The sequence below is a fragment of the Megascapheus bottae genome, chromosome 29, assembly GCF_031878675.1.
Source record: "Megascapheus bottae isolate mThoBot1 chromosome 29, mThoBot2.hap1, whole genome shotgun sequence".
In the NCBI taxonomy this organism is placed as follows: domain Eukaryota; kingdom Metazoa; phylum Chordata; class Mammalia; order Rodentia; family Geomyidae; genus Megascapheus; species Megascapheus bottae.
Window position 1 is genome coordinate 10,973,516 of NC_143537.1, and position 27,222 is coordinate 11,000,737.

Consider the following 27,222-nt stretch of genomic DNA (forward strand, 5'->3'; position numbering starts at 1 on the left):
GGAGATCATTGAACAATACCAGATGAAAGAGCTCATTGACAGAGGTGGCTATGGAGAAGTGAAGCTAGCCCATCACCGCCTCACAGGCACGGCAGTGGCAGTTAAAATACTCCAGAAGGAAGAGATCTCCAGGTATCGGATAAGTAATGAGGTGGACATTTTTAAGAGTGTACAGCACAAACATATCATCAGGTTGTACCAGGTGATAGAGAAGGAAGAGCACGTGTATCTCATCATGGAACTGGCCCCAAGGGGAAACCTCCTGGGGATGATCAGAAAATCTCAGCGCCTGTATGAAGATGAAGCCAGGAGACTCTTCAAACAAATTGTAAGTGCTACTCTCTACCTCCATCAGAATAGAATTGCGCACCGAGACCTTAAGCCCAACAACATGCTGTTGGATGCCCAAGGCAACATCAAGGTCAGTGACTTTGGTCTGAGCATCCGATTCACCCCGGGGCAGTTGATGACGAATGTATGTGGTGCTGTGCTATTCCGTCCTCCCGAAATGTTCCTGCGAGAAAGATATGATGCCTGCAAGGTGGATGTCTGGAGCTTAGGCGTCCTTCTATATTTTATTACAACGGGAAAATTCCCCTTTGAGGGGAGGGATGTGATCCAGATACGGTCACTAGTCCTGAATACCAAGTATGTTGTTCCATATTACCTGTCAGCAAAAGGACAAACTGTAATATCGCAACTGTTAACTGCGGACCCAAAGCAGAGGCCTAATACTGAACAGATAATGGAGCACCCGTGGCTCAAACCAGTTGAGGAATGTTCCCTGTGCCCCGATGAGCCACCACCCAACAAGCTGGCCCCCCTCATTCTTAAAGTAATGTGTGACATGGGGTACCGCATCTATGAGATCCAGAGATCTATTCGGGACAGAACATTCAATGAGGCCATGGGCACATACCTTTTGATTAAAGAAAACTTAAAACAGACTGCCAGCAGTGTCTACATAAAAAGAATGCCTACACCTGTGACACCATGCCCGAGTCCTGCAGACCTTTCCACATTACCTCTCCGTAGAGGGAAGGTGGCCAGTTTACCTGCTGGGCTTAACACTTATGCCTTGTCATGTAAATTTCCATTGCTTTTTGATGACAAGCAGTGCTCTCTGAAGAGAAGTCTAAGTGCCACTCTGCCTGCCATTAACCTGTGCTACCTGCAGAGGCACCCCAAGCCCAGCACAGTCTCAGACCAGGATTCTACGGTTTCCCTTGGCTGCTCTTGTTTCTTAAGCAGCAGTGAAAGATTACCCTCTGGGAAGCCACAAGATAGTTCCATAAACACTGAGTCCAATAAGCTGCGGGGCTGGAGGAGGGTGGCTAGCCTGCTTGCCACCACTTTTTTCAGGATATGTTTCTGTTTGCGGCCCCAAAATTAATGTGCACCGCTTAGAAACAAAGTTGTTTCAGAGAACAGTTGGAAGTCACGGGACTCAGGGCTTCTTGGAGACTTTCATTGGGGATGCCAGATCAGAGAGGCAGAGACATGAACACAAAGAGCTGGCTAAAGGAGTCCTGCAGTAAGTTCATACAGCCCTGTGCCCAGTGTGCCCTTCAGAGGCCTCAGTCTAGCACTGCCAGGTAGTGTTCCAAGTGCTGTAGGATTCACTGGGCGATAGTCCAACCAAAGGACAGCTGACACTGAGCTGGCTTCCCAGAGATAAAAGGTAAGCAGAAAGGTGGCCTGAAACTGCCTGTACCTTCTGACCTGGGGATTCCAACTTGAACCCTTACTTATGACGCTACTTCACTTAACAATCCCGTGTCATTTTCTTCAGTCCCCAAGCATATGGACAATGGGTTTAGTAAAGTGTCTCATTACTCTAAATCTTGGCATCAAGGGATCTAGGATGGGTCTTAGTATTACTGAAAGCAGTGGTGTAACACTTAAAGAATTACTTTCTGGTCATGGATTTCCCTTCATAGACTACCAATCTTGGGAGTTGGCAGCCCACTTAGCACTTAAGAAAAGAAGAATGGCAGGGAAAATATTTGGACTTTGAGGTTTATTTCCTGGTTCTTTGTCAGTAACAAGAGATAAGAACTGATAGGATTCTATCTGGCAAATATCATGTAACCCTTTTACTAATTACAATAAAAAATATAAAAAAAATAAAAGAAAAAAAAAGAACTGAAAGGAGTCTCTACTGGAATGGGACAGATTTGCTGATGTGGATGTAAAGAGCTCCTAGATGAATCTGTGTAGGAAATTGATACTGTGTGTTCCCCACACAGGCAACAGTGGGTGGCTCTGACTGCTCCTCCTTCCTACATAGCTAAAAAATGGAGACCCTGCTCACTGGAGGAAAATGCCCTTCTCTTGGGGCAGCCTCATAATAAGACCAAAAATTGAATTTGAGGAGGAGATCAAGCAGGATAAGGATGGATAGCAAGATAACTATCTTACAAAGCCAACTGCTGTATAGAGAGGACTGGGCAGAGAAGATCTAGAGAAATGGGTGGAGAGCCCTGAAAATAGCAAAGACAATAGCAATTGAGGTCTGGAAGGCCCTGTGATTGGGATGTGAAAGATTTTTAGGTAGTATACTCCACGAAGAATTGAAGAAGGGAGCCATGCATTGAGTTCAGAATGTTGTGTGTCCAGCAGTGCCCTCACTCCAGCACACCACAGAGCTGTGTCAACTGCCCTAGGATTTCCCAGATGGGATTCCATACAAGGGGCGTTAATACTTCATTAATCAAATTGAATGCACAGTTATTAAAAGAGATAACTTTTGGTGAATTGCAACAGAGTTGTACACATGCAAAGTAAGTTTACTCGTACTTGAACTGCACCCTGCTCTTTAAAAATATAGTTTAATTTACTTTAATCATTACAATTTTTTTTGTGGGTCACGGGGCTTGAAGTCTGCTTGGGCACTGTCCCTGAGCTCTTCAGCTCCAGGCTACCACCCTACTCCTGGGCCTGGGTGTTGTCCCTGAGCTCTTCAGCCCACTTTGCCCCACTTCCTGTTTTCTAGAGGTTAACTGAAGATAAGAATCTCAGGTCCTTTTGTGCCCTGGCTGGCTTTGAACCTTGATCCTCAGATCTCAGCCTCCTGCATAGCTAGGATTACAGCTCATAATTCTTTATGTAGCCAAGGACAACTAAACTTTATAATTCTACTTCTTACTCTCTCCAGTGTTGGGATTATAGGTGTGTACCTGCATATGAACCATCATTCTAATATCTGAGGTTTCCCTTAAGTTTTAGTACTTTTACAATATTTTGTTGCTTGGCAGTACTGAGGTTTTGATTCAGAGCCCAGTGCTTGGCAGGCAAGTAATCTACCACTTGACCACTTCCCCAGCCCTTGCTCCTCTTTTTTTTTTGTTTTTTGCAGTCCTGGCCTTGAGCTCAGGGCATGAGCACTGTCCTTGGACTTTCTCAAGGCTAGAGCTCTACCACTTGAGCCTCAATATCACTTCTGGCTTTTTGCTATGTATGTGGGATACTGAGGAATTGAACCCGGGTCTTCGTGCATGCTAGGAAAGCACGCTACCACTAGGCCAAACTCCCGGCCCCCCTTGCTCCTCTTTTTATGTTAGAGAAATTATTCTTTTTAATTGCTTCATTTAGCCTCAGACTGTCCTCCTTGTGTATTTTCCTGTTGGGAAGCTGGCACCTGCCCTGGAAAGCTTAAAACCTTGTTTTATTTACATTTATATTTATTTTTATAAGTATATTTTTCTTATTATGAAGATGGTATTCAGAGAGGTTATAACAATGTAAGTCAGGTAAAGAGTCAACACTTTATTTTGTAAAGATAAAACATATATTCATTAATACTTATTCCAAGAGAAAAAAATGATTATCAAATAAAAGTGTTTGGAGGCTGGGCTGGTAGCATACACTATTGTTCTCACTTCGCCTCTGGCCAGAGCTTCATAGTTTCAGGACTGCATTAGTGAAATAAAGACAAAAATGATCGGTTACAGCTCTGATGTGAAAGAATTGGAATACTCTTGCACAGATATTGACCATTCGTACATTTCTGGTGCTGATGGAAAGTGTTAGAGCTGTTCTTACAGAATCTGACACATTCTCCCAACATATGACCCAGCACTTCCATTGCTCCTTACATACCCAAAGAACTGAAAACCAACACTGACACTCTTGAGTACCAGTGATAACATCAGCAATGTGCACAATGCGCATGAATCATAAAGAAAAGTATGTTAGATGACTAGGTTTATAAAATATGTGGTATGTATATAATAGGTTATGACATCCACAAAAAGCTGGAACTCATAAATCCTCTGTCATGGATAGACACACAAAAGCAGTGTACTGTTTATGTGAAATGTATTAATCTCATGAAAGGAAAACATAGATTTAAAGTTTTTGAGTGAGGCACCAGTGGCTCGTACCTGTTATCCTAGGTACTCAGGAGGCTGAGAACTGAGGATCATGAGGTTGAGATCTGAGAACTTTGTTTTTCAACTTCGTGAGCCTATTATCTCCAATATACAACCCTCAAAAAAACAACAAACAGGAGTGGTGTTCTGGCCCAAATGGTAGAGTGCTTGCCTTGCACAAAGGAAGCCCAGAAACAGTTCCTAGACCCAGAGTTCAAACCCTAGGACTGGCATAGAAACATTTCTGGGCAGATTGTTGGGGTGATCATTACTCAGTGGTTGTATGGGTTCAGATGTTATTAAAAGGAAAGTTGGAAAATAGGATAATTGTTGCAAATCAGTGTGGATATAATTAATTTTATACCTGCCTGACAAGCATGAGGCCCTGACTGAGTTCAACCCCCTAACACACCCAAAAAAATGTGGCTAAATCTTCCCTGTCACCCACCTTGAATGGTAGTGCTCTCCTACTGTTTGGGTTGTGTTCCTCAAATAAGATGGAAAATGCTGGATGCTTCTAATCTCCGCGGTGGTGCTTTTACTAGAGTCCATGATTGGAACATCAGCTGTTGAGTTTCAAAGGAAACATTGTATGCTATATTGAGAACAATGCATGCAGTTCCAACTCAGGAGGCAAAAGCAGGCATATCCCTGCACAGTCAAGGCTGCGTGGGGAGATCCTGTCTCAATCCCATGCTGGGGACTGAAACTGGAGGGGCAAACGGTGCCAGCAATTAATAGTGGGAGATGAATTTCAGATCACACAAGGGCAGGGAAGAGTTATGAGTGGGATCTGTTGCAGGTCCCCTTCAATGTGGAGACCTGCAATTCTCCAACCCCTGAGCAGGTATCATGGAAATCACTAGTAATCAAATCTGTGTCAGAACAACCACTCCCAGAACAGTCAGATAGCAGGAACGTTCACAGTCCCACCAGCAGCACGCCTCAACCTCAGGTGCTAAGACAGAAGTGAAGTACTGCTACAACACTGGTAAGTACAGTTTAAGCACTTTCTTTTTTAGGTTTGGTCATGGGGCTTAAACTCTGGGCATGGGCATTGTCCCTGCGCTCTTCAGCTCAAGACTGGCACTCTTCCACTTGAGCCAGTGGCACTTCTTGTTTTCTAGTGGTTAATTGGAGATGAATCTCTCAGACTTTTGTATTTTGGTTAGATTTGAACTCTGATCCTCAGATCTCAGCCTGTTAAATAGATAGGATTACAGGCATGAGCCACCAGTGCTTGGCTTAAGCACTTTTTATTGTTATATTATTACCACAAGAACCCTTTATATTCTTTATTCCTTATAAGCTAAGATGTTGGGACCTCAGGTAATTTGACTTCCTAATTGACAGTTATGAGCTCCTTCTCTAGGGTCCTGAAGGCACTGAATAAAGGACTAGCAGCTAGCAGCCAGTTGGACTGCTCTGGTGCTAGCAGTAGCTGCTGCCAATGCCCCGTGCACTCTTAGAGGAGCTACATGACAACTGCAGAGGCTTGCTTCCAAACAAGGAAGCCAGCTCCTGAAGGTTCTGCTTCAGCTATCAGCTTGCAGGAGACATTTTGCCATCAACATGCTTAGTGAACTTTAGGTTATTTAGCCCTGCAAGCACAGTCCTTCATTTTAAGAAGCGACTGATGCATGGCCTGGGAGCGCGGCCTGTCGGTAGAGTGTACCTGGAGTTGATTCCTTGGTACCACATACACAGAAATAGCCTGAAGTGGTGCTGTGGCTCAAGTGGTAGACTGCTAGTCTTGAGAAACTCAAAGCACAGTGCCCACGCCCTGACTTCAAGGCCCAGGACTGGCAAAAAAAAAAAGAGAAGAGACTGCCATTTTCCTTTTGTGTGGTATAAGCTGGCTGTACAGCTGAACGTGGAAGCCAGCTAGGAGCTCGTCTGAAGTGCTGTCCCTGGTGTCCAGGCACATGACATGCTTCTCTCAAGGGGTCTTTGTGTTGAACCTACTTTTGATTTTCCTCATTCGTACTGCAAGTAAGCAAGTGAGAGGAAGCAAAGAGACAAGCAGTGGCAAAAGCAAAAACAGTGACTGGGGTCGCCAGAACTTTGCAGCAGGCACAGAGCTGACAGTTGCTGATCAGTGCTGGCAGCAGGAACAGCACTGGAGGTGACACCACCTGACCATCCGGAGTTGTAGTGGTCACAGTGATCAAGGTAAAAATACCAACCAGAAATGGTGAAGACAACGTGGGACTGTAGAGATAAACAAGATGGGCCAGAGAGCTGAGGCTAAAGAAAAGCCTGAGAAGCCAGAAAGAAAGAACTTCCTGGATCTGGGTGCTGGTGGCTTTCAGGCCTAGAGTTAAAGGCCCAAACCAGCAAGAAGAAAGAGGAGAGAGAGGGGGTTGGGAGAGAGAGAGGGGGTAGGAGAGAGGGGGGGCGGCGAGAGAGAGGGGCTGGGGAGAGAGGGAGAGAGAGAGGGAGAGAAAGAGAGAAAGGGGCTGGGAGTTTGGCCTAGTGGTAGAGTGCTCGCCTAGCATTCACAGGACCTGCTTGGATTCCTTGGTACCAGATACATAAAGCCAAAAGTGATGCTTTAGCTCAAGTGGTGAGCTTGAGAAAGCCCAAGGTCAGTGCTTAGGCCCTTAGTTCAAGCCCCAGGACTGGCAAAAAGAAAGAAAAGGCAGAAAGATAGAACCAAAAAATGAAAGAGAAAAACAGAAAGGAAGGAAGGAAGGAAGAAAGGAAGGAAGGAAGGGACGAGGGACAAAAGGGGCGGAGGGCGGGGGGGAGGGGAAGAAAGTTAAAGATGTGCAGTACGATGCTATCTGCCAAGTACTGTTAATTTCAATACCTGAGATGTAAGAAGTGTAAAGATGTTTGTTCCAAGCCAGGCACAGTGACTCATGCCTATAATCCTAGCTATTCAGGAGGCTGAGATCTCAGGATCACAGTTCAAAGACAGCCCAGGCACTAAAGAATTTGAGCCTCTTATTTCCAGTTATCCTTCCTGCTTGTCTGCTCTTTATATGTTATCCCTGGACTTTAGTATCCTGAATAGCTGGGATTACAAGCATGAACCAACAGCCCCAAACTTATTTTTAAATGCACAATTGGCCATTTCTTCTTTTCTTATACACTCATTTTTGGTTTTGGTTGACTTGGGTTGAATCGTGGGCTGGGGACCTATTTCTTGGGATTTTTTCCCTCACTAAACGTTATTGCTTTAAAAGTCCAATAACAAGTCACTTCCAGCTTTGGCTGGGTAGTTGGATATAAGAGTTTCACATGCTTCCTGCCAGACATGTTTGAACCATGATCTTCACATTTCAGCCTCCTGAGTAGCCATGATTGCACACAGGAAACAACCACCCATGGCTCATTTTGAAACTTTCTCTCATTGTCCCATCTTTTTAGATTTGTGCTCTTTTTTTACCTATTAATTTATTTTTGTAGATAGGTGTACTTTCCTGTGTCTTCAACTCACATCCCAGAGCATTCGCTTCAAGGCTAGCACTCTTTCACATGTGCCGCAGAGGACAACTTGCTGTTTATTTTGGGTGGCAAATTAGACATAAGTCTCATGGACTCTCCTGCTGTGGCTGGCCTTGGTCTATAATACTCAGATTTCATCCTACTGAGTAGTTGATAGAGCAGTTACCAGTCACTAATGCTTTACACATTTAAATCTCTGTCACTGGCTCATCCATCCTCTTCTGTCGTCCTCTCCTTCATTTTTCTGTGCTTACTATGGGTCTTGAACTTAGGCCTACCACCATTGGACTGGGTGCTCTCTGATCAAATGTTTGCCAAGTTCTGCCACTTGAGCCATAGTTCAACTTCCAGCTTTTTTGGGGGAGAGGAGAGTAAATTGGGGATAAGAGCCTCAACCAAGTCCAGCATGACTCGGGAGGCTGAAATCTGAGGATGATGGTTCAAAGCCAGACTGGGTAGGAAGACTTAACTCCAAAGCCAGTGGAAAGCTGGGATGGCTTTGAACTGTGATTCTCACATTTCAACCTCTCTATTTCTACCCTTCTTTGCTTTATTATTTGCAATTTGTAACATTTAGTGGTCCTAGGCTTTGACCTGTGACTCTGAAGGCTGTTCCTCAGCTTTTTCATTCAGGGCTGGTGTTTCACCACCTCAGCCCTGAGATGATGCACCTTCATGCCCAGGCTGACTTCACAATTCTCTGAGGTCGACCTCTTGTGGATTGAACACATGACCAATGACCCTTGGCTGATTTTACAACTGTAACATATGCTTTCTTCCACATTGATTTGTTTCCTTTTTCCCTTTTGTGCATAGATAGGGCTACAAATTGGGGCTTTGTCTTTTGGTAAACCATTCATGCTCTATTACATGAGGCACACAACCAATTTTGACTCTGTGTGTATGTGTGTGTGTGTGTTTGGTTACTTAAAGAGTCTCCTGGACTCTCCCTTCTGGGCTGGCCTTGAGTCATAATCTTCAGATTTTAGCCTCCTGAGTAGATAATAGCACATGTGTGAGCCATGAGTGATTAATTCATTTAATTTCTGTCACATGCTCATTCTCCTTCCACCCTTCTTTCATGTATTTATTCTGCTTGTGTACTTGTCCTCTGACAGTGCCTCAGATCCTGGACACTGTCCTGACATTTTTTTTCCTTCACTTTAGCCAACCGTGATCCTCAGATCTCATCCTAGTAAATAGCTGGGATAACCTGTGTGAGCCACCCATGCTTGATTCAATGAAACATCTGTCAGTGGCTCTTCCTTCTGTTTTTCTTCCCTGTGCTGGATATGGAGCTTGAACTCAAGGCCTGTGTGCTATCCTAGAAATTCTTTGCCTAGTTCTGCCACTTGAGCTGCAACTTAACTTCCAAGCTTTTGTTTTTGTTTAGTGATTTGTGGATAACTGGAGATAAGAGTCTCATGCAAAGTCCAGCCTGACAAGGCTGAAACCTGAAGGATAAGCTCTCAGGCAGGAAAGTCCATGAAACTCTTCTCTCCAGTTTACACTGAAAGACTGGAAGGGGTTGAACTCTATCCTTGAACAAAACAACACAAGTACAAGCCATGGGATCACACACACACACACACACACACACACACACACACACACACACACACATCATACACAAACAAAATCTTATGGACTTTCTTGCTTGTGCTGACTTTTAATCATGATCCTCAGGATTCGCCAATCCCACTCTTCTTTGTATTTTAAAAAAGCTTTAGTGGGGTTTCAGCTTGACCTCTGTTTCTGGTGGCTGTTTCTTAGCTTTTCCATTCAACTGGTGCTTTACTACCTAAGCCACAGCTCCATTTCCAACTTTGTGCTGGGTAGTTGCAGATAATAGACTCATACTTTCCTGTACAGAGTGACTTCTCATAGCAGTCAGCCTCTTGCGTAGCTAGGATTACACATCTTTAGCTCATTTTATAACTTTAATCTGTGCTTCCATCCACCTTTTTTTGTTTACATTGTTAGCTTTGTTTTCTTCTGTTTTGTTACCTGTGTGTGCTGGTCTTGATGTTACAAATGGAGGCTCAGGTTGTGTCCCAGAGCTTTTGTTCAATACTATCCTCTATTACAGGAGACACAATTTTTGTGTGTCTCTGACTTTTTTGTGCATGGATAGAAGTCTCATGCACTCTCCTGCCTGGACTACCCTTGAAACACGATCCTCAGATTTCAACCTCCTGAGTAGCTAGTATTACATGTGTGAGCCACTAGTGATTGATTCATTGAAAATTGTGTCACAGGCTCATTCTTCTTGCAAACTTCTTTTCTTTTTTGTATTTTATTCTGTTTGTATGTGTACTGGTGTCGGGTTTGTACTCAGACCTTGGGTACTGTCCCAGAGAATACCACTTGATCCACAGCCCAATTACCAACTCTTCTTTTTGGTGGTTAATTGGATACAAGAGTGTCACGCAGAGCCTGGAAACACTCAGGATGCATAACTGTGAGGATGTTTCCTTCTTCCCTTTTTTTCCCATGTGTGTGCTGTTCCTGGGGCTACAAAATGGGGTTTTGTCTTTTGGTAAACTATCCATGCTCTATTATATGAGACACACCACCTCTTCTGGCTTTGTGTATATGTGTGGTTAATTAAAGGTAAGAGTCTCCTGGATATTCCTTCTTGGGCTGGCCTGGAACCATGGTCTTCAGATTCCTGCCTCCACAGCAGCTAGTAGAACATGTGTGAGCCACGAGTGACCGACTCTTTCAAAATCTGTCATATGCTCCTCCTCCTTCCATCCTTTTCATGTGTTTATTCTGTTTGTGTGCTGGCCCACAGGTTTGAAGTCAAACCCTGGGCACTGACCCTGAGATTTTTTTTCCTCAGTTCTTCCACTTTAGCCACAGCTCAATTTCCAACTGTGATCTTCAGATTTCATCTCAGTAAATAGCTGGGATAACCTGTGTGAGCCACCAATGTTTGATTCAATTACACCTCTGTCAGTGGCCCTTCCCTCTCTTTTTCTGCCCATCTTTTCTTTTCTTTTGTTTCTTGTGCATGGATACTGGGGCTTGAACTCAAGCCTGATTGCTGTCCTAGAAATAGTTTGCCCAGTTCTGCCACTTGAGCTACAGCTTAACCTCCAGGGTTTTTTGTTGTTTTTCTTCTTTTGGTTGTTAACTAAAGATAAGAGTCTCCTTCAATGTTCAGCATAATTCAGGAAGCTGAAACCTGAGGATCACAATTCCAAACCAGCCCAGGCAGGAAAGTCCATGAGACTCTTTTCTCCAATTAACAACTGAAAAACATGCAATGATAGCACAAGTTCAAGCTGCTGGATGGCTCAAACATGCACGCACATGCACACACACACACACACAAATATGCTCCCCTCACCTCACCACAAGATACACAAAGACATTCTTATGGACTTTCTTGCTTGGGATTCCTTTGAACTGTCATCCTCAGATTTCAGCCTCTCTTCTACTCTCTTATTTATTTAATTATTTGAAATTGTTCATGGTGCTGTGGCTTGACCTTTGTTTCTGGGGCCTGTTTCTTAGCTTTTACATTCAACTGATGCTTTACCACCTTAGCCAAAGATTCATTTCCAGCTTTGTGCTTAGTAGTTTAAGAGTCTCATATACTTTACTGCCCAGATCGAATCCTCACAGCAATCCTCAGAGTCAGCATTTCTGTAGTTAACTTTAATACGTGCTTCCGTCCACCTTCTCTTGTTTATATTTTTTTGTTTTATTTTGTCTTGTTGATTATTTTGTTTTCTTGCATGTGTGTGCTGGTCCTGGAGTTACAATATGTGAGGCTCAGGTGCTGTCCCAGATTTTTTTCATCAAGATGATGCTCTATTTCATGAGACACAAACTTTTGGCTTTTTATGTGCATGGTTAAATAGAAAAGTTTCATAAACTTGCTTGCCTGAACTGACCCTGAAACAAGATCCTCAGATTTCAGCCTCCTGAGTAGCTTGTATTATATCTGTGAACCACCACTGGTGGATTCATTTAAGACTCTGTCATAGTCTCATTCTTCTAACTTTTTTCATGTATTTTATTCTGTTTATGTGTGTGTTTGTCCCAGGGTTTGAACTCTGGTCTTGGGCACTGTCCCTGAGATTTTTTTCTTCACGTCCACTACTTCAGCCACAGCTGAATTATCAGCTCTTTTCTTTATTTTTTGTGGTTAATTGGATATGATTGTGTCATGCAATGCATGGCAACACTCAGAAGGCTGATGCTGAGGGAGGGTTTTTTTTGTTATTGTTTGTTTTGCTTTTACCAAATAGCATATTATTTTCCTGTTTCTCTCTCCCAAAATTTGTCTTCCAAAAAGAAGAAATGAGATTTCCGTTCCTGGCTGGCTCTTACCAACGCCTCCCCCGCCCCAACAGTCCAGCACCTTCCTCTTCATTCCCTTCCATGTCCTGCTCTAAGGATTGAGTTTTGAAGTCAGGATGGACAGGAACGTCCATGATGATACATTTATCTGCAATTAGCCACCAAAAGCTGAAGAGTATTGGAGCTTTAACCTTGAGGAAAACATTGCACCAGGACACCTCCCCACACACACACCTAATGCAGTTCTTTCCATCTTTGTCTTGCCTTTAAATGTTATCTTCATACTTCATCATCTTGAGTAGCTATGTTTATAAGCATGAGGCACCAGATCCAGACCTACTTTTTTTAATGTCAGTCCTGGGGCTTGAACAGACTGCCTGGGAGCTCTCCTTGGGATTTCTCAAGGCTAGTGCTCTACCATAGAAGCCACAGCACCATTTCTGGATTTTTCTGTGTATATGGTACTGAGGAGTCAAATGCAGGCCCTCATTCACCCCAGCCTCCTTGAGTCTATTCTCTTTACTCATTAACCCACTTGGAGTGATTGACAGCAGGTTTTACAGATCTTCTTTATGTCTGAGGAGTGGGATAAAAGCAGCATGCCACAATCCCATTTCCAGAGACTGAAACCAGTGTGATGTCTACCCTTGGAAAAAGCCAGCCAACTCATCTTTACTTTTAAATGGACAGACCCAAAAAACAGCTTCTCTGGCCAGCTAACCTGAGCAAGGCTTCTGTAAGGTTTGAAGAACTCTCCAGCTCTCTTGGACAAAGCTCCTAGTCAAGACTTTTTGCACTGACCATCCAGAAGTAACTTAAATCTTGATGAACTTCTACTGACAGCCTCAGGCAAGGAGGTTTATGAGGAGGCTACCTGAGACTTGCTCAAAAAGCTGCAGCATTTGATCTACAAGGTACCAGCTAAGAAAGCACAGCTTCACATACCAGGCTACTTATCTGGCTGGGCTAGGAGTAGAAGGAGGGACAGGGAACCCTGTCCAAAAGGAGAATTGAAGCCATTCTAAAGATACCGCCCCCTTCAAGCAGGATTTGCTAAAGTAGCTAAGCCTTTGTGTTCGACTACAGCTAGGGAGATACACTCCTAAATTGGGGAGGAGCAACAACAGGCCTTTGACTCGTTAAAGCAGCCCTGATATTGGTGCCAGCCTTGGTTTCCCAATTTGCAACAGCCTTTCCAGCTTTCCATCCCTGAGCAAAGGGGAAAAGCTAGAGGGGTGCTGGCTTAGGACTCGGGTCCCCAAAGAACTGCCTCCAGGCCATAAGTAGAGGCACCTCTCTCCAAAAAAACAACTGATTAGTCTGAAGCTGAAAGGTGGGCAAAGGAAAGAGTGTAAACTTGCTCACAGATAGCACGTCCATACAAAGAAAGAGGCCGATTAACCTCAGCAGGAAAACAATGTGGAAGAGGTCTTGCAATGTTGGACTCAGTCTGGCTCCCCCAGCAGGTGGCCACAAAAGGAATGATTCCCTGGAGGAAAGAGGAAACAAGGATACTGACAAAAACAGCCAGGCTAGCAGCAAAAGGACAGGTAAAGCCTGTTGATGTTTTAGTTGTGACCTGTCTTCCAGAACTCCCCCAAAGCCTTCTTACTACAGGAAGAAGACATACAGGTGGAAGAACAAATGCTTCTAAATACTCTGCCTTCAGGTTGAAGTCATTCTAAGACCAAAGAATTTTAATTTCTCATACATTAGGAAAACAACTTGTGTATTTGTGCAACAAGTATATCAAAACACCCACATGGGAGAAACGAAGCTTTACCAATTGTTGTCATGAACCTACTGTATCCCCACCTGAGAAATCTTGTGCATAATATTGTTTCCAGGTGTGTCAATTGCCAGTGAGTAGATACCAAAACAACCTCAGTTCCAGAAGGGGTAAGAGCTCATGACACTTTTGCCTGAAGAGTTCTGTGAAGTAGCTTTCACTGAGGTAGCGCTAGGGAAATATGGATATAGGTATTTGCTTGTCTTTGCAGACACTTTCTCAGGTTGGTTGGAGGCTTACCCAAGCAAGAAAGAGATCACCCAGCTGTTAAGTTGCTGCAGGAGATAGTGTCTTACAGGTAGTTGGATATGACAATAGGCCAGCATTTGTGGCTTCTGTCACTAAATTTCCTGACTTAAAAAAAAATCAATGGGCTGGACACTCAAAGGTAAATGGGTGAGTTTAACTCCCCAAAAGATCATGTTTTTATCAAATAAAAGGCTTTAATGGGGCAGGAGTTTGGCCTAATGGTAAGAGTGCTTGCCTAGCAAACAGGAAGCTCTAGATGTGATTCCTTGATTCCACATAGATAGAGCTGCTGGTGGTGCTATGGCTCAAGTGGAAGAGCTCTAGTCTTGAGAAAGCCCAAGGACACTGCTCAGGCCCTGATTTCAAGCCCTAGGACTAACAAAAAAATAATCTGTATGATGTAATATGTCCTCAATACTATTTTGTAATTGAACGTATTCCTTTTGAAAAAGGCATATGCTAGTCTGGAATCCTTGGTATAGTTTCTCTCTCTCTCTCTCTCTCTCTCTCTCTCTCCTCTCCTCTCCTCTCCTCTCCTCTCCTCTCCTCTCCTCTCCTCTCCTCTCCTCTCCTCTCCTCTCCTCTCCTCTCCTCTCTCCTCTTCTCTCCTCTCTCCTCTCTCCTCTCTCCTCTTCTCTCCTCTTCTCTCCTCTTCTCTCCTCTCTCCTCCTCTCTCCGTCATAGGACTTGGTCTCTGGGCCTGGATGCTCTCACTGATCACCTCAGCTCATGGGTACTGCACTACCACTTGAGCCACAGCATAACTTTTGGTTTTCTAATGGTTAATTGGAGGTAAGAGTTTCACATTCTTTAGTGCTCAGGATGGCTTTGAACTATGATCCTTAGATCGCAGCCTCCTGAGTATCTAGGATTACAAGCACGAGCCACCATGTCAGGCTAATTCAGTGGTTCTCTAAGAGTTAAATTTGGACTGGAAGTATTTACCCATTTTAAACAGGTGACCACAAGACAATGTGCTATGTCTAATGATACAAAGCTTCAAATGAAAATAAAAGCTGAAGTGACCAGGTATGGTAGCTCATGCCTATAAACCTAGCTAATTAGGAGACCGAGATCCAAGGATCACAGATCAAAGCCATCCTTGGCACTAAAAACCCTGAGACTCTTATCTTCATTTACTTTCTAGAAAATGGAAAGTGGGGCTGTGGCTCAGGGGTATGGTGCTAACCTTGAGCTGAAAAGCTCAGGAACAATGCCCAGGCCCAGGGGTAAGGCAGTAGCCTTGGACTGAACAGCTCCAGGACAGCACGCAGACCCAGAAAACATGACCCATGACCAAAACAAAACAAAAAAGCTGAAGTACAAACCGTTAAAGCAATGATTTGTAAAAAATAGGCTAAAACTCTAGGTTTCTGGCTAGGGGGAAGGTCAATGCCGTGTGTTAGCTGGAAGCTACAGAAGATGAGATTCTTTGCCCATCAACCCAACAATGGAAGAACCAGTCATTTAAAACAAAAAGCAAAAGAGAAACAACAACAATAACCAAAAAACCCAAAGAGAACAAATGAGGCAGGATAGAGCAAAAGTAAGAGGAGACAGAAGAATGAAAAATGAGGCAGGATAAAGAAAAAGTAAGGGAAGACAGAAGAATGACAGTTGGCATGATTCTTCATATTTGTAGAAGCCTTGACCCACTATAGCTTTGATCTGGCCTATTGTCTTCTATCAAAGATTTGATTATTTACAAAGAAGGAGTTGGGATATAATAACCCAGCATGCTTAGCGGAGAAGTGTTTGTTTTAAAATGCTCAACCAGCTTGACCACGTGTGTGTGGTTTCATCCTTGTGGATATTGACTGTGGGCAGAAGGTGATGTCATCTGGTGACTACCACCTGCGTGTGGTGTTTACCTGTAAAAGCTCAGCCCCACTGAGGGTCAGAGCTGCTCTCAGCCTGAAGAGGTAGCGTAGCCACTCCACTTTTGTTAAACTGACCCCTAGCTTCATTCACTTGAGTGCAGGAGACCCTTTCTGGGGGGTTCGGCGCCTCCCAAAATGGCTGAGGTATTGCACCAGGGAGCTGGTGTCATTGGGGGGATGCCCGGTTTTGAAGTAAGTGGGCCCCACTCCTTGTGTGTGTAAGCTCTCTGGTGTCCCCATGGATGTTGGCCACCCCTTTCCTAGGGACTATGAGTCACAGGCTGAGAGCAGGTTCTTCCCGGGTCACCGAAGCAGGGAGATGGTGTGTTGGTGGTGAGCATTCCCACCTCTGGGCAGATGCTCTTGAAATCACTGGCTGGGTGACAAACTGACCTATGTAGACCAGGACATTAAAACCCCGCATGATTCTGCTCCCCAAACACCCCCTGGGACACTTCCTGAGATTGGGGAGCTGCCTACAGCTTGGATACTGTGACAAAGATGAACTCTTGAGAGTTGTGTGGCAGAGGTAGTACTCAAACTTGAGAGTTCCAGTTACGAATCTATGGATATATTTGTCACACACCTAGATTCAGTAACTCCAAAGCCTATCTGTTACCTCATCCAACCATATGATTCTGTCTAGATTCTTTAATAGCAACTTAAGCCTAATTTCTGCTTCTGCTAAAGTAATAGAGTTGGTGGCATACACAGGAAAGGTCTCTGGCTTCACATTTTCTCCTCATCCTAGTCAGTACAACCTCTGTGCCACCAGCGCAAATGATGGGACCATGAAGATGTGGGATGTAGAGACAAAAGCAGTCCTACCAGCATGCACTTCATCAGGTACTGCATTTTACTGATTTCTCGGATTCACTTTTGGGTTTTGTTGTTGTGCTTGTACTGGGGCTTGAACTTTGGGCTTGGCCACCATCCCTGAGAGCTTGTGCTCAAGGCTAGTGCTCTATCACCTCAGCCACAGCTCCATTTCCAGGATTATTTCTGTGGCTAATCGGTGATAAAGGTCTCATGGACTTTCTTCCCAGAGGCTAGTTTAGAACCTTTGAAATTCCATCCTTAGATCTCAGCCTCCTAAATAGCTAGGCTTACAGGCAAGAGACACCTGAGTCCAGTTGATTCCTCAGATACAATTTTATGTGGACATGCTTAGCACTATTTTAAATATGGGTGAGTTTCTAGGTCATCTATGCAAGGGAATATGTTCATTAAATACATAACTTGTGTTGTAATATAAATCCAAACTTTTTTGAAAGGACATGTATTTTATTTATAAACTGGTGGGTAAAAAACCATTATGCTACCTGTTTTTCCAAATAACTTAAAATACAGCCACCTGAAGCCTTGTTGCATTTAAACAGAAATTAACAAGAGCAGAGACAGTCTAGCCCATAAAATTTAGTAATATTTAGTAGTTGGCCCACATAAAACAGGCACAGAGAATAAACTCTGAATGAACAGAACTCATTTCTAAAACACAGGGCTGCTTGGTGTACTTGCCTTTTGAAATAAGGAAAAAGAAAAGACTACTTTTTTTTAGCCAGTCCCGAGGCTTGAAGTCAGGGCCTGAGCACTGTTCTTGGGCTTTCTCAAGACTAGTACCCTACCACCTGAGCCACAGCACCACTTCCAGCTTTTTCTATGTATGTGGTACTGAGGAATCTAACCCGGGTTTTAGTGCATGCTAAGCAAGCACTCTACCACTAGGCCAAACTCCTGACGCAATAGACTATTTTTTTATATGTACTTGGAACTGACCTAAGAATTCTTTGACCAATTGAAGGGGTAAGAAAATCTTTAATGAGGCTGAGTCTGGTGGGTAATATTTGAAATCCTAGATATTCAGGAAAAGTCTGATACTTCATTTTCAATTACCCAGCAAAATGCCAGTCTAGAAGGATGACTCACACAGTGGAGTCAGTTGTGACACCAAAATAAGCAAGAGCCTTAGTTCCTGAGTTTATGCCTCAGTACTAATACAAAAAAAATAGAGGAAGAATCTTTTTTCCCAAGGTGTTCTGTGGTGACCCACAAAGAGAGACCACATGAGTAATTAATTGAAAGTCTTTATTAGTTGGCTGGTGACTATACTGGGTCTTTTGGGACCCCCAAGTGTATTCCTAAGGCAGTTTTCAGGACTCCTTATGTTTTGAAAATTTATATTTTGTTTAGATGCGGACATGGTTTTTTGCTTTGATTTTTTTTTTTTTTTGTAAGTACAAGCCAATTGAGAAGTTAGTGAAGTAAAACAGGTCCCTGGAGTAAGGGAAGTATGACTGCTACTTACAAATAAATTTAAAACATTGTTTTTATTAGGAGTAGTATATTTTAAAAATGTAAATAACAAAAATTTAAATAAAATTTAATAACAATGAATAATATTTAAATAATAAATTTAAATAATCTTTACAGTTGGGATGTAGACTTATTTTGTTTTCTTTCTTTTCGTTTTTCTTTCTTTCTCTCTTTTGTCAGTCATGGGGTTTGAACTCTGGGCCTGGGCACAGCCCCTGAGCTCTTCAGCTCTATTACTTTGAGCCCCAGTACCACTTGAAGTTTTTAGTTGGTTAATTGGAAATAAAGAGCCTCACTGTCTTTCTTGCCTGGCTGTCTTTGAACTGCAATACTCAGATCTCAGCCTCCTAAATAGGTGGGAGTCCAGGCTGCACCCCCAGTGCTTGGTTTGTAGTCCTGTTTTCAAGATGGAGTTACATTTGCCTCATTGGCCTAGGGATACCTTACCACATTCAACACTGCTTCTAGAGTTTTCTGTTCAGTTGTCAACTCACACTGGGGTAATTGGTCATAATTACTTTTTGTCACCATTAGATAAGGTCACCACTGGAATATTTACTTTTCTTGGGCCTAACTGGTATGACAGTCCTGCTGTTCAAGTTGGGAATAAAAGGGCTAAAGGGCCAGTTAGAGCCATATTTAGGTTTGTAAACCAAGAAGACAGGCAAACAGGGATTGAAACTAATTGTTAGCTTTATGGCTTTTTGAAGTTTTTAATTAGGGAAAGGTGCTTTTTTTTTAATAGACAATATAAAATTAATAGGTCTCCCCTAGCGTCATGCAGAGACTTTCTTATTTTATGAAGATGTTTTATCCTTGGCAGTTTTTGAGGACTGCCTCTGTTTAGAAGTTTACTTGGGGAACCTGGCAGGGTGGTTCATGCCTGTAATTCTAGCTACACAGGAGGCTGAGATGTGACAGTCTTGGTTCAAAGCCAGCCCTGGAACCAAAGAAAATGAGCCACTCATCTCCAATTAATCACGAAAAATGGGAAGTGGGGCTATGACTTAGAAGTACGGTGGTAGCCTTGAGCTGAAGAGCTCAGGGAGAGCTCTTCAGAGAGGCCCAGAGTTCAAGCCCCACGACCCACCAAAAAAAATTTACTTGGGGTCAGATGCATGGCCTAATGGTAGAGTGCTAGCCTAATATGCGTGAGGCCCTGGGTTTAAATTCCTCAGTACTACATAAACAGAAAAAAGCCAGAAGTAGTACTTAGCTAAAGTGGTAGAGTGCTGGCCTGCACCTTTTTTACTGGAAGAGTAGAACAAATTGAGCATGAGCCCCAGAGAGGGGCCCTCAGGAGGTGCGGTGCTGCGGTCCTCTCTGCCTTCCATGTGCAGAGCCTTCTACCTGCAGAACCTTCAAGGAGAGCTCATCCATATCCTGAATGTGGCCATACATTGTGCATGTCATCTGAGGCCTGGACTTTAATACAGCTCAAGTTATTCCTCCTGTGCCTCTGGTGTTGGGAAAGATGGTTGTCCCAGGCTATTTTATGTTTTTCTGTAGCAAGCAACCTGAGGCTGGATACTTTTAGAAGTGAAAAGTTCTTGAGGTTGCATCAGGCAAGGACATCTGTCTGGTATGTATTTACTCCAGCTGTGTCACAGCAGGATGGAAGCTATCACATGGCAGGAGTACAAGGCCAGAACAGAGAAAAAGTTAGCGAGACACCATCCCTCCCCATCCACATCTCAACAGTGTTGCACATGGTAACACAAGCAGGATTGTGATCTAGACCAAGCCAGGCAAAGATGCAAAACTTTATCTGAAAAATAGCTAAAGCAAACAAGGCTAGAGGTATGCCTCAAGTGGTAGAGCACTTGTCTAGCAAGTGCATGGTCCTGAATTCAAAACCCAGTGCATATGCACACCCCCCTCAAGGATGCCTACAGAGAGGCAGGTATTATTTCATCTCCTGTGTGTCCTAGGCAGGGTATTTTCCCTCTCTGATACTTCAATTCTCCATGTGTAAAATGAGACAGGAAATTCTTGGTTCATAAAGTTGGAATCTGCAGGGCACTGTCAGGTGGGATTTACATTTGAAATTGGATCTTTACTTCAAGACCACTTGGAAATCGTTTGGGGTCCTTAAGAAAACCTCCATGGGCTTTTTCTTTTTTGGCAGTCATGGGACTTGAAGTACAGGCCTAGGTGCTGTCCTGAACTCTTTTGTGTTCAAGGCTAGTGCCTTGAGACAGCATATGCTGGCTGTGCTTACTTGTGGTTAATTGGAGATAAGGTCACATGAAGGGCACTGGTAGCTCATAGCTGTAATAATCCTGCATATTCAGGAGGCTGAGATCTGAGGATTGAAGTTCAAAGCCAGCCTGGTCAGGAAATTCTGAAAGACACTTAGGTCCAAATAACTACCCAAAAGCTGAAAGTGGAGCTGTGGTGCAAAGTGGAAGAGCACTAGCCTTGAGCAAACAAGCTCAGCAGCGGGATACTGGCCCTGAGTTCAAGCCCTGCAATTGACTAACAAAAAAATGTCCCTGACTTTCTTGCTCAGGCTGACTTTGAACCTGGCTTTGAATGATCCTAGGAAGGCAGCTTCTGAGTAGCTAGGACTGCCTGGGCAAGCAGGATCTTCATAACTGAGTATTTATCTCTTTCTTGAAGCTGACCAGAACTACTCATTTCTTTACCATGAGATCAAACAAACCTGTCTTATCACCTGGGCTTGCCTCTTTCCCCATGAGGCTATGTATTATTGTTTAATTTCACATAGTGACCAACTGAGAGCCATTTTTTACTTTTATTTTTCAATTGTGTAGATTAAATAAGGCCACAATGTACCACTTGATCCATGCCCCTGTCCTTGTACTTTTAGATTACTTTTCAGATAAATCTTGGTCACTTTTGCTGAAAATGGTCTTGAACTGTGATCTTATGCCTGCATCCTGAGCACATAGGATATTAGGCACGTGCCACACCCTAGTTCTCTCCTGTGCAAGTTTTTGAGATCCTCTCCTGTGCAATTTTTTGAGATCTAAGAAAAATGTGTATCAGGGGTACTTGTAGAAAACTTGACAAATTTTCAGTGACCACCAAAGAATGATTACCATTCAGAATAGAAATAGATGGTATCACCCCACCAAAATCTGCCTTATACCAATAGAGATTTATTTGTTTGTTTTAAAATTTTATGTAAATGTACTCATAGCCTGTTCTCTTTTCATGTTTGCCCATTTTTCTAAGTTGTCTCCCCTGCCACCAACTTTGAGATGTAATTGGCTAATATAAGGACTATGTACATTACAGCATTCATGATTTTGTGTCTCTAACAGCTTTACTAAGATACGGTTCACAGAGGTTAGGAATGTGGTCTGGTGGTAGCATGCTTGCCTAGCCTACAAAATCCCTGCATTGGATTCCTCAGTACCATATCCACAGAAAATTCTGGAAGTGGTACTGTGGCTCAAGTGATGGAATACTAGCCTTGAGCACAGAGAGGCTCAGGGACAGTGTCCAGGATCTGAGTTCAAGACCTAGGGCTGGCAAAAAAAAAATGGTTCACATATGGCTGTGTGCCACCATTGAAAGCATACAAGCTAGTTCTTTTTAGTATATGCACAGAGCACAACAGTCAATCTTAGAATGTTTTCACTGCCCCCTGACAATCCCTATAGTGATTAACATAGTTTTTCATACCCCGCACAGTTCTTTTAAAACTCGATCCAGCCTTGGGTGTCCAATAATCTACTGTTTTTCTGTGTTCACGGGCCTGTTGGGGATATTTTTTTCTTTTTTGTTCTTTTCCATTTCTTTTTTTTTTTGCCAGTCATGGGGCCTGGATACATTTTGCTCAAGGCTAGTTCTCTGCTACTTGAGCCATGGCACCAATTTCAGCTTTTTCTGTGTATGTGATGCCGAGGAATCAAACCCAGGGCTTTGTGAAATTGAGGTGAGCACTTTACCATTAGGATAAGCTCCTGGCTTGTTTGGGATGTTTCTTAGCCCAGAATAAAATCTAGAGTCTTTTGTTTTTTGCCAGCCCTGGGATTTGAACTCAGGTAGTTTGTTTTTGCTGCTTATGTGGTACTAAGGAATCAGACCCAGGACTTCATGCATGCTAAGCATTCACTCTACAACTAGGCTGCATTCCCAGCCACATCGCCTTTTTTTGGTGGACTTCTTCTGCATATCATATTTGCCAGACCCATTTACATAATACCATGTGAAAATACTGGCTCCTTTGTAAGATCTAAATATTTGTGCCTTTTTTAAATGCAGAAGCATCTCCTTGTGGATTACACTCTCCAAGAGTCACATTCTTGGTACCCCAAGAGCTCAATCAATCCTCATGCCTCTTGGTGTTTCATGTCTGCAATCAAAGCTCTGAGCAGTACTGTGATCCTTGTTCTGTATAGTTCAGAAACAGAGATCAATGTAAAGAAACGAATGCATTTCAAATGCTTTGTTCTGGGCCGGGAGTTTGGCCTAGTGGTAAAAGTGCTTGCCTAGCATGCACAAAGACCCTGGTTCAATTCCTCGGTACCACACACATAGAAAAAAAGCCGGAAGTGGTGAAACTCAAGTGGTGGAGCTCTAGCCTTGAGAAAGTCCAAGGACAGGGCTTAGGCCCTGAGCTGAAGCCCAGGACTGGCAAAAAAAAATGCTTTGTTCCAGAGCAGACTGAGTGCTCACTAACGGCCACAAATCACACGTGGCAAATAGTTCACTGGCTCTTTACTTGAGTTCATTTGTCTTTTGTATGGATTTCTTTCACAGAAAGAATTTCCCAAGTTTTCCTCAGAACAAGATGATGTGAAGTGAACTGGTGAACTGGTAATGCTATTTTCTTCTGGTTTTCTAGTGGTTAATTGAAGATGAGAGTCTCAAAGACTTTAGTGCTGGGACTGGCTTTGAACCTAGATCCTCAGATTTCAGATTCCTGAGCAGCTAGGATTACAGGCACGAGCAACCACGCCCAACTCCTCTTTTTTCTGTGCCTGTCCTAGGTCTTGAACTCGAGGCCTGGCACTATTCCTTTGGTTTTTACTCAAAGTTAGCATTCTACCACTCAAGTCACAGTTCTGCTTCTGGCTTTTTGTTGTAGTTAATTGGAGATGAACGTATCACAGCACCAACCTGACTGTAAGAAGAGGACAAGGAATGCTGGCATCTGAGCACCCAAGAATCTGCAGTGCATCATGGGGCTGGACCATGATGTGTGTTCATCCGTCAATCCAGTCCACCCTCTCCCTGGCTGGCCGGGTCTACAGTTTTCAGGACTGGATATACCATATTTGGAGCTGGCCCCTGGCCTCCCATCTGGAGCTCAGTCACATGTGAAACTTTGATCTGACTTCTGTGCCCTTTGCCAACTACAAGATGCCTCTTTACCTTGAGATAAGTAGCTGAGAATCCCCAGAAGTACAAACTAAACTTACAGCGACTAGTTCTGGTTGCATTGTAGAATAACCTGGAAAGTTTGAGAAATTTTGGGCTTCTGGATCCTCTGTTGAAACTATTGAATTAATTCACTGGGTATTGTATGCTGACATGTGTGTTTTTAAAAAGCTAAACTTGTGGTTTCCCCCTACCACCAAACAAGGACTCCAACTAGATATCTGGTGGCTGTTGCTTTATTGCCTGTGCCATTCTTCAAGCCCCATGGTTCTGAGGTGTGAACTAGAGTGCATTCTAATCAAAACATGTAGATTGCCAAACACTTTGGTAGATTGATGGCCAACTGGGAATAGGAATCTTACTCTCTGCTTTTACAATTTAGGAATAGCATGGATTGTGTTGCCACCGTATTTATCAATGTTTTAGTGTAAAAATGAGGCATTCATTTTAACTAAGCAAACTTAATACTTCTAGTTCACAGATCACGTACTGTGAACCATTAGTAACTTCAGGTACCAAGAGTCTCTTGCTAGGGACTTCATGTATTAGTTGACAATGTCTTAAGTGCTCACTGACTTTATTTTAAATTCTAGGAGTGATGATTTTGAAGTTTCCCTTTCTGAAAAGAGGAAGCAGCATACATCAACTATTAAGATCAGCCTTGGATGATACTCTATTGGCCCAGGAATCAGCAAACACAGCTGGTATCCAATTGTTTTGTTTAAGTCTTTGGGACCCTGTTGTTTGTCCTAGGAAAGTTCCAGGCTTCTCTTTGTAGACACAGAAGGTGCAGAAAGTAATTTCTAAGCCTGATATTGTCAGGAGCTATTTACCTTCTGCTATTCTGAGATGGGATTTTACTTTATAGGCAATATATCCTTGAACTTACTCTGCTTTGGTTTCAGCTTCCTAAGTAATGAAATTACAGGCATGCCCCACCATGTCAAGCTATCATGGGTCATTTGAAGTAGAAAATATGTGCTATTTCTACTAATATAATTGTGAAAAGACCAAATGACTTACAGCCACTGAATTTCAGATCCAATTAACTGCAGAAGCACCTTTTGTTGAAGAGGAAGTTACTTGTGTCACTGAGCTTTACCTACTCACATAGAAATGTGATGGGAGCTGGGTGCCCATGGCTCACACCTGTCTTCCCAGCTCCTCAGGAGGCTCAGATCTGCAGATTGATTATCAAACCAAAACAGTCCCCATGAAACTCGCACTCCCATTAACCATTCAAAAATGGAAGTAGAGGGGCCAGGAGTCTGGCCTAGTGGTAGAATGCTTGCCTAGCATACACAAGACCCGGGTTTGATTCCTGAGTACCACGTACTTTGAAAAAGCCAGAAGTGTTGCTGAGGCTCAAGTGGTAGAGCTCTAGCCTTGTGAAAGTCCAAGGACAGTGCTCAGGCCCTGAGCTCAAGCCCAAGACTGGCAAAAAAATGGAAGTAGAGTTGTGGCTCAAGTGGTAGAGTTCTAGCCTTGAACACAGAGATATTAGGGGACAGCACCAAGGCACTGAGTTCAAGCCACACAACTGACAAAAAAAAAGAAAGAAAAAGAAAGAAAGGTGATTGGAGAGAAAAAATCGTATTTCCCATTTCCTGGGTTTGTTATGGTTATTGATACATAGAATTTATTGAGCATTTCGTATTGAAAAGAAATAGGGATTTCTCCTTTCCAGCAAATAATTTGTGATGCTGCGGAGCAGCACTGGATATCCTCTTGTTCAGTGTGGAATTGAATGTAAATTTTGTCATGCTTATTAGAAGAACAGGTCCAGAGCCATAGTGATGAGCCAGATGTTCTTCTGAAAAGTGGATTCATGAGGTAGGTTTAGTTTCCCACATGTGAGCTTGCCATTCTGATTCCTGTCAGGAAATCTCTAAGGCTCAGAAAAGGATTCAAACTCTGTTAAACTATACTGTTTCCATTAAGATTTTTATCAAAGGGAAATTAAGCCAGACAATGGTGGTTCGTGCCTATAATCTTCATTTAGAAGTAGACTAAGATGTAAGGTTCATGATTCCAGGCAGCAAATTACCTGAGACTTGTCTCCAGTTAAGCAATGATATACGCAGATGTAGAGATATGGCTTCAGCGGCAGAGTATCATCCCTAAAGAAAAAAGCCAAGGGAGAGCAAGAGGCCCTCAGTTCAATCCAGAGTCCTGACACAAAACAGTGACACAATAAGATTTCTTTTTTACAACTGAGCAAGCAGAGCCTTGCTCATCAATAAGTGATTCCAGATTGCTTGTGAGAGAGAGCTAATGCTATTGTTCTTCCTTCACAGAGGTGACCTGCTGCTGTAATGGAAATAGAGTGTTTGTAGCACATCCGGAGAAGGACAGAATCATTCCAGAATTGTGTACAGTTTATGTCCTTGCAATCAGAAGATGACCATCAGCTGCTACTTTCTACATCAATGGCTAGAGATGTAAGATGTGGTTTGTTTCAGCGAGCTTGATAGAACAGTGATTTCTAATTTGAGTGCGACTAAAAGGGGTCAGTCATTCTCTCCCTTTGCTGTTTCAGAATTTCTTCCTATTACTGATCAGTAGTAAAAATATCAAGCATAGGGCTGAGAGTTTGGTCCAGTAGTAAGAGTGCTTGCCTAGCGTGCATGAAGACCCAGGTTCGATTCCTCGGTAACACAAACATAGCAAAAAAACAGAAGTGGTACTGTGGCTCAAGTGGTAGAATTCTAGCCTTGGAGAAAGCCCAAGGATAGTTCTCACTCCCTCAGTTCACTCCTCTTGACTGGGAAAAAATGTCAGGCATGTATAAGAAAGTGAATCTTCTCTGAGTATAATTTATAATATACTCTGCATTTTAGCCAACAGCCATTTAATTTTTATTTTTCTGTTTGTGTTGAGGCTAACATCCTTGTTCCGTTTTTGAATGAAACCACCAGTGCTATACTAGAGTGAAAAATCAGTTGACAGGATGAAAAGGCTAGGTACTCATTGCTCAAGTATACAACTCTGAATTTACTGCTCCTCCTTGGAAATAAATGTGCTCCAAGATGCCTTTGAGTTTTCATTTGCTCCTCTCTTTTTAATACTAAAAGATGTTTCTTCCAATACCTACTGTGTTACACATGATCTTCACCCACTCTTTGATCCCATACATTTTGAATAGTGATGTATTTTTCCTATTTTTCTGCTTTGATTTTATATTTAACCTACCCTTATCCTTGAATCATTTCAGGTCAGAAGTTGGGACATGGCCACCCTGACTTCCCTTGGAGGGTTTTCAGACAGCTTGGCTTTCTCTCCTGTGTATAGGCCGTTTCACCATAGGAGATGAGGACGACAAGATCTTTGTATGGAATACACTCTCCATAAAAAACAACTATAATGTCAAATCTTTTTGCAGTGTCATATCTAAAATTATGTGTCATGTTCAAGGGTACTTTCTTTTAAGCTTTTTATTTTTTCAAATACTTATAATCACCTTTTTAAAAGTTTATCTGCTTTCTTAACTCTGGGA

The 27,222-nt window shown here is 43.0% G+C and overlaps 1 protein-coding gene across 3 annotated transcripts; it reads left to right on the forward strand.

Moving 5' to 3' along the window:
* Positions 1 to 27,222, forward strand: LOC150044736 (sperm motility kinase 3A-like). 3 transcript variants are annotated; one of them, XM_090320941.1, is made up of 4 exons: positions 1 to 1,681; positions 23,434 to 24,430; positions 26,024 to 26,167; positions 26,941 to 27,222. In XM_090320941.1, the coding sequence occupies exon 1, from the start codon at positions 23 to 25 to the stop codon at positions 1,391 to 1,393; it is 1,371 nt and encodes a 456-aa protein (XP_090177067.1). In that variant the 5' UTR covers positions 1 to 22; the 3' UTR covers positions 1,394 to 1,681; positions 23,434 to 24,430; positions 26,024 to 26,167; positions 26,941 to 27,222. The 3 variants fall into 3 exon arrangements, 2 of the variants coding, with proteins under 2 accessions (XP_090177067.1, XP_090177066.1); XM_090320940.1 differs by lacking the exon at positions 26,941 to 27,222 and having other exon boundaries at positions 26,024 to 26,760; XR_016533061.1 differs by lacking the exon at positions 26,941 to 27,222 and having other exon boundaries at positions 340 to 421; positions 26,024 to 26,760.

Excerpts from the sequence above, each read along its gene's own strand:
- LOC150044736 (XM_090320941.1), top strand. The coding sequence starts at position 23 with ATGAAAGAGCTCATTGACAGAGGTGGCTATGGAGAAGTGAAGCTAGCC.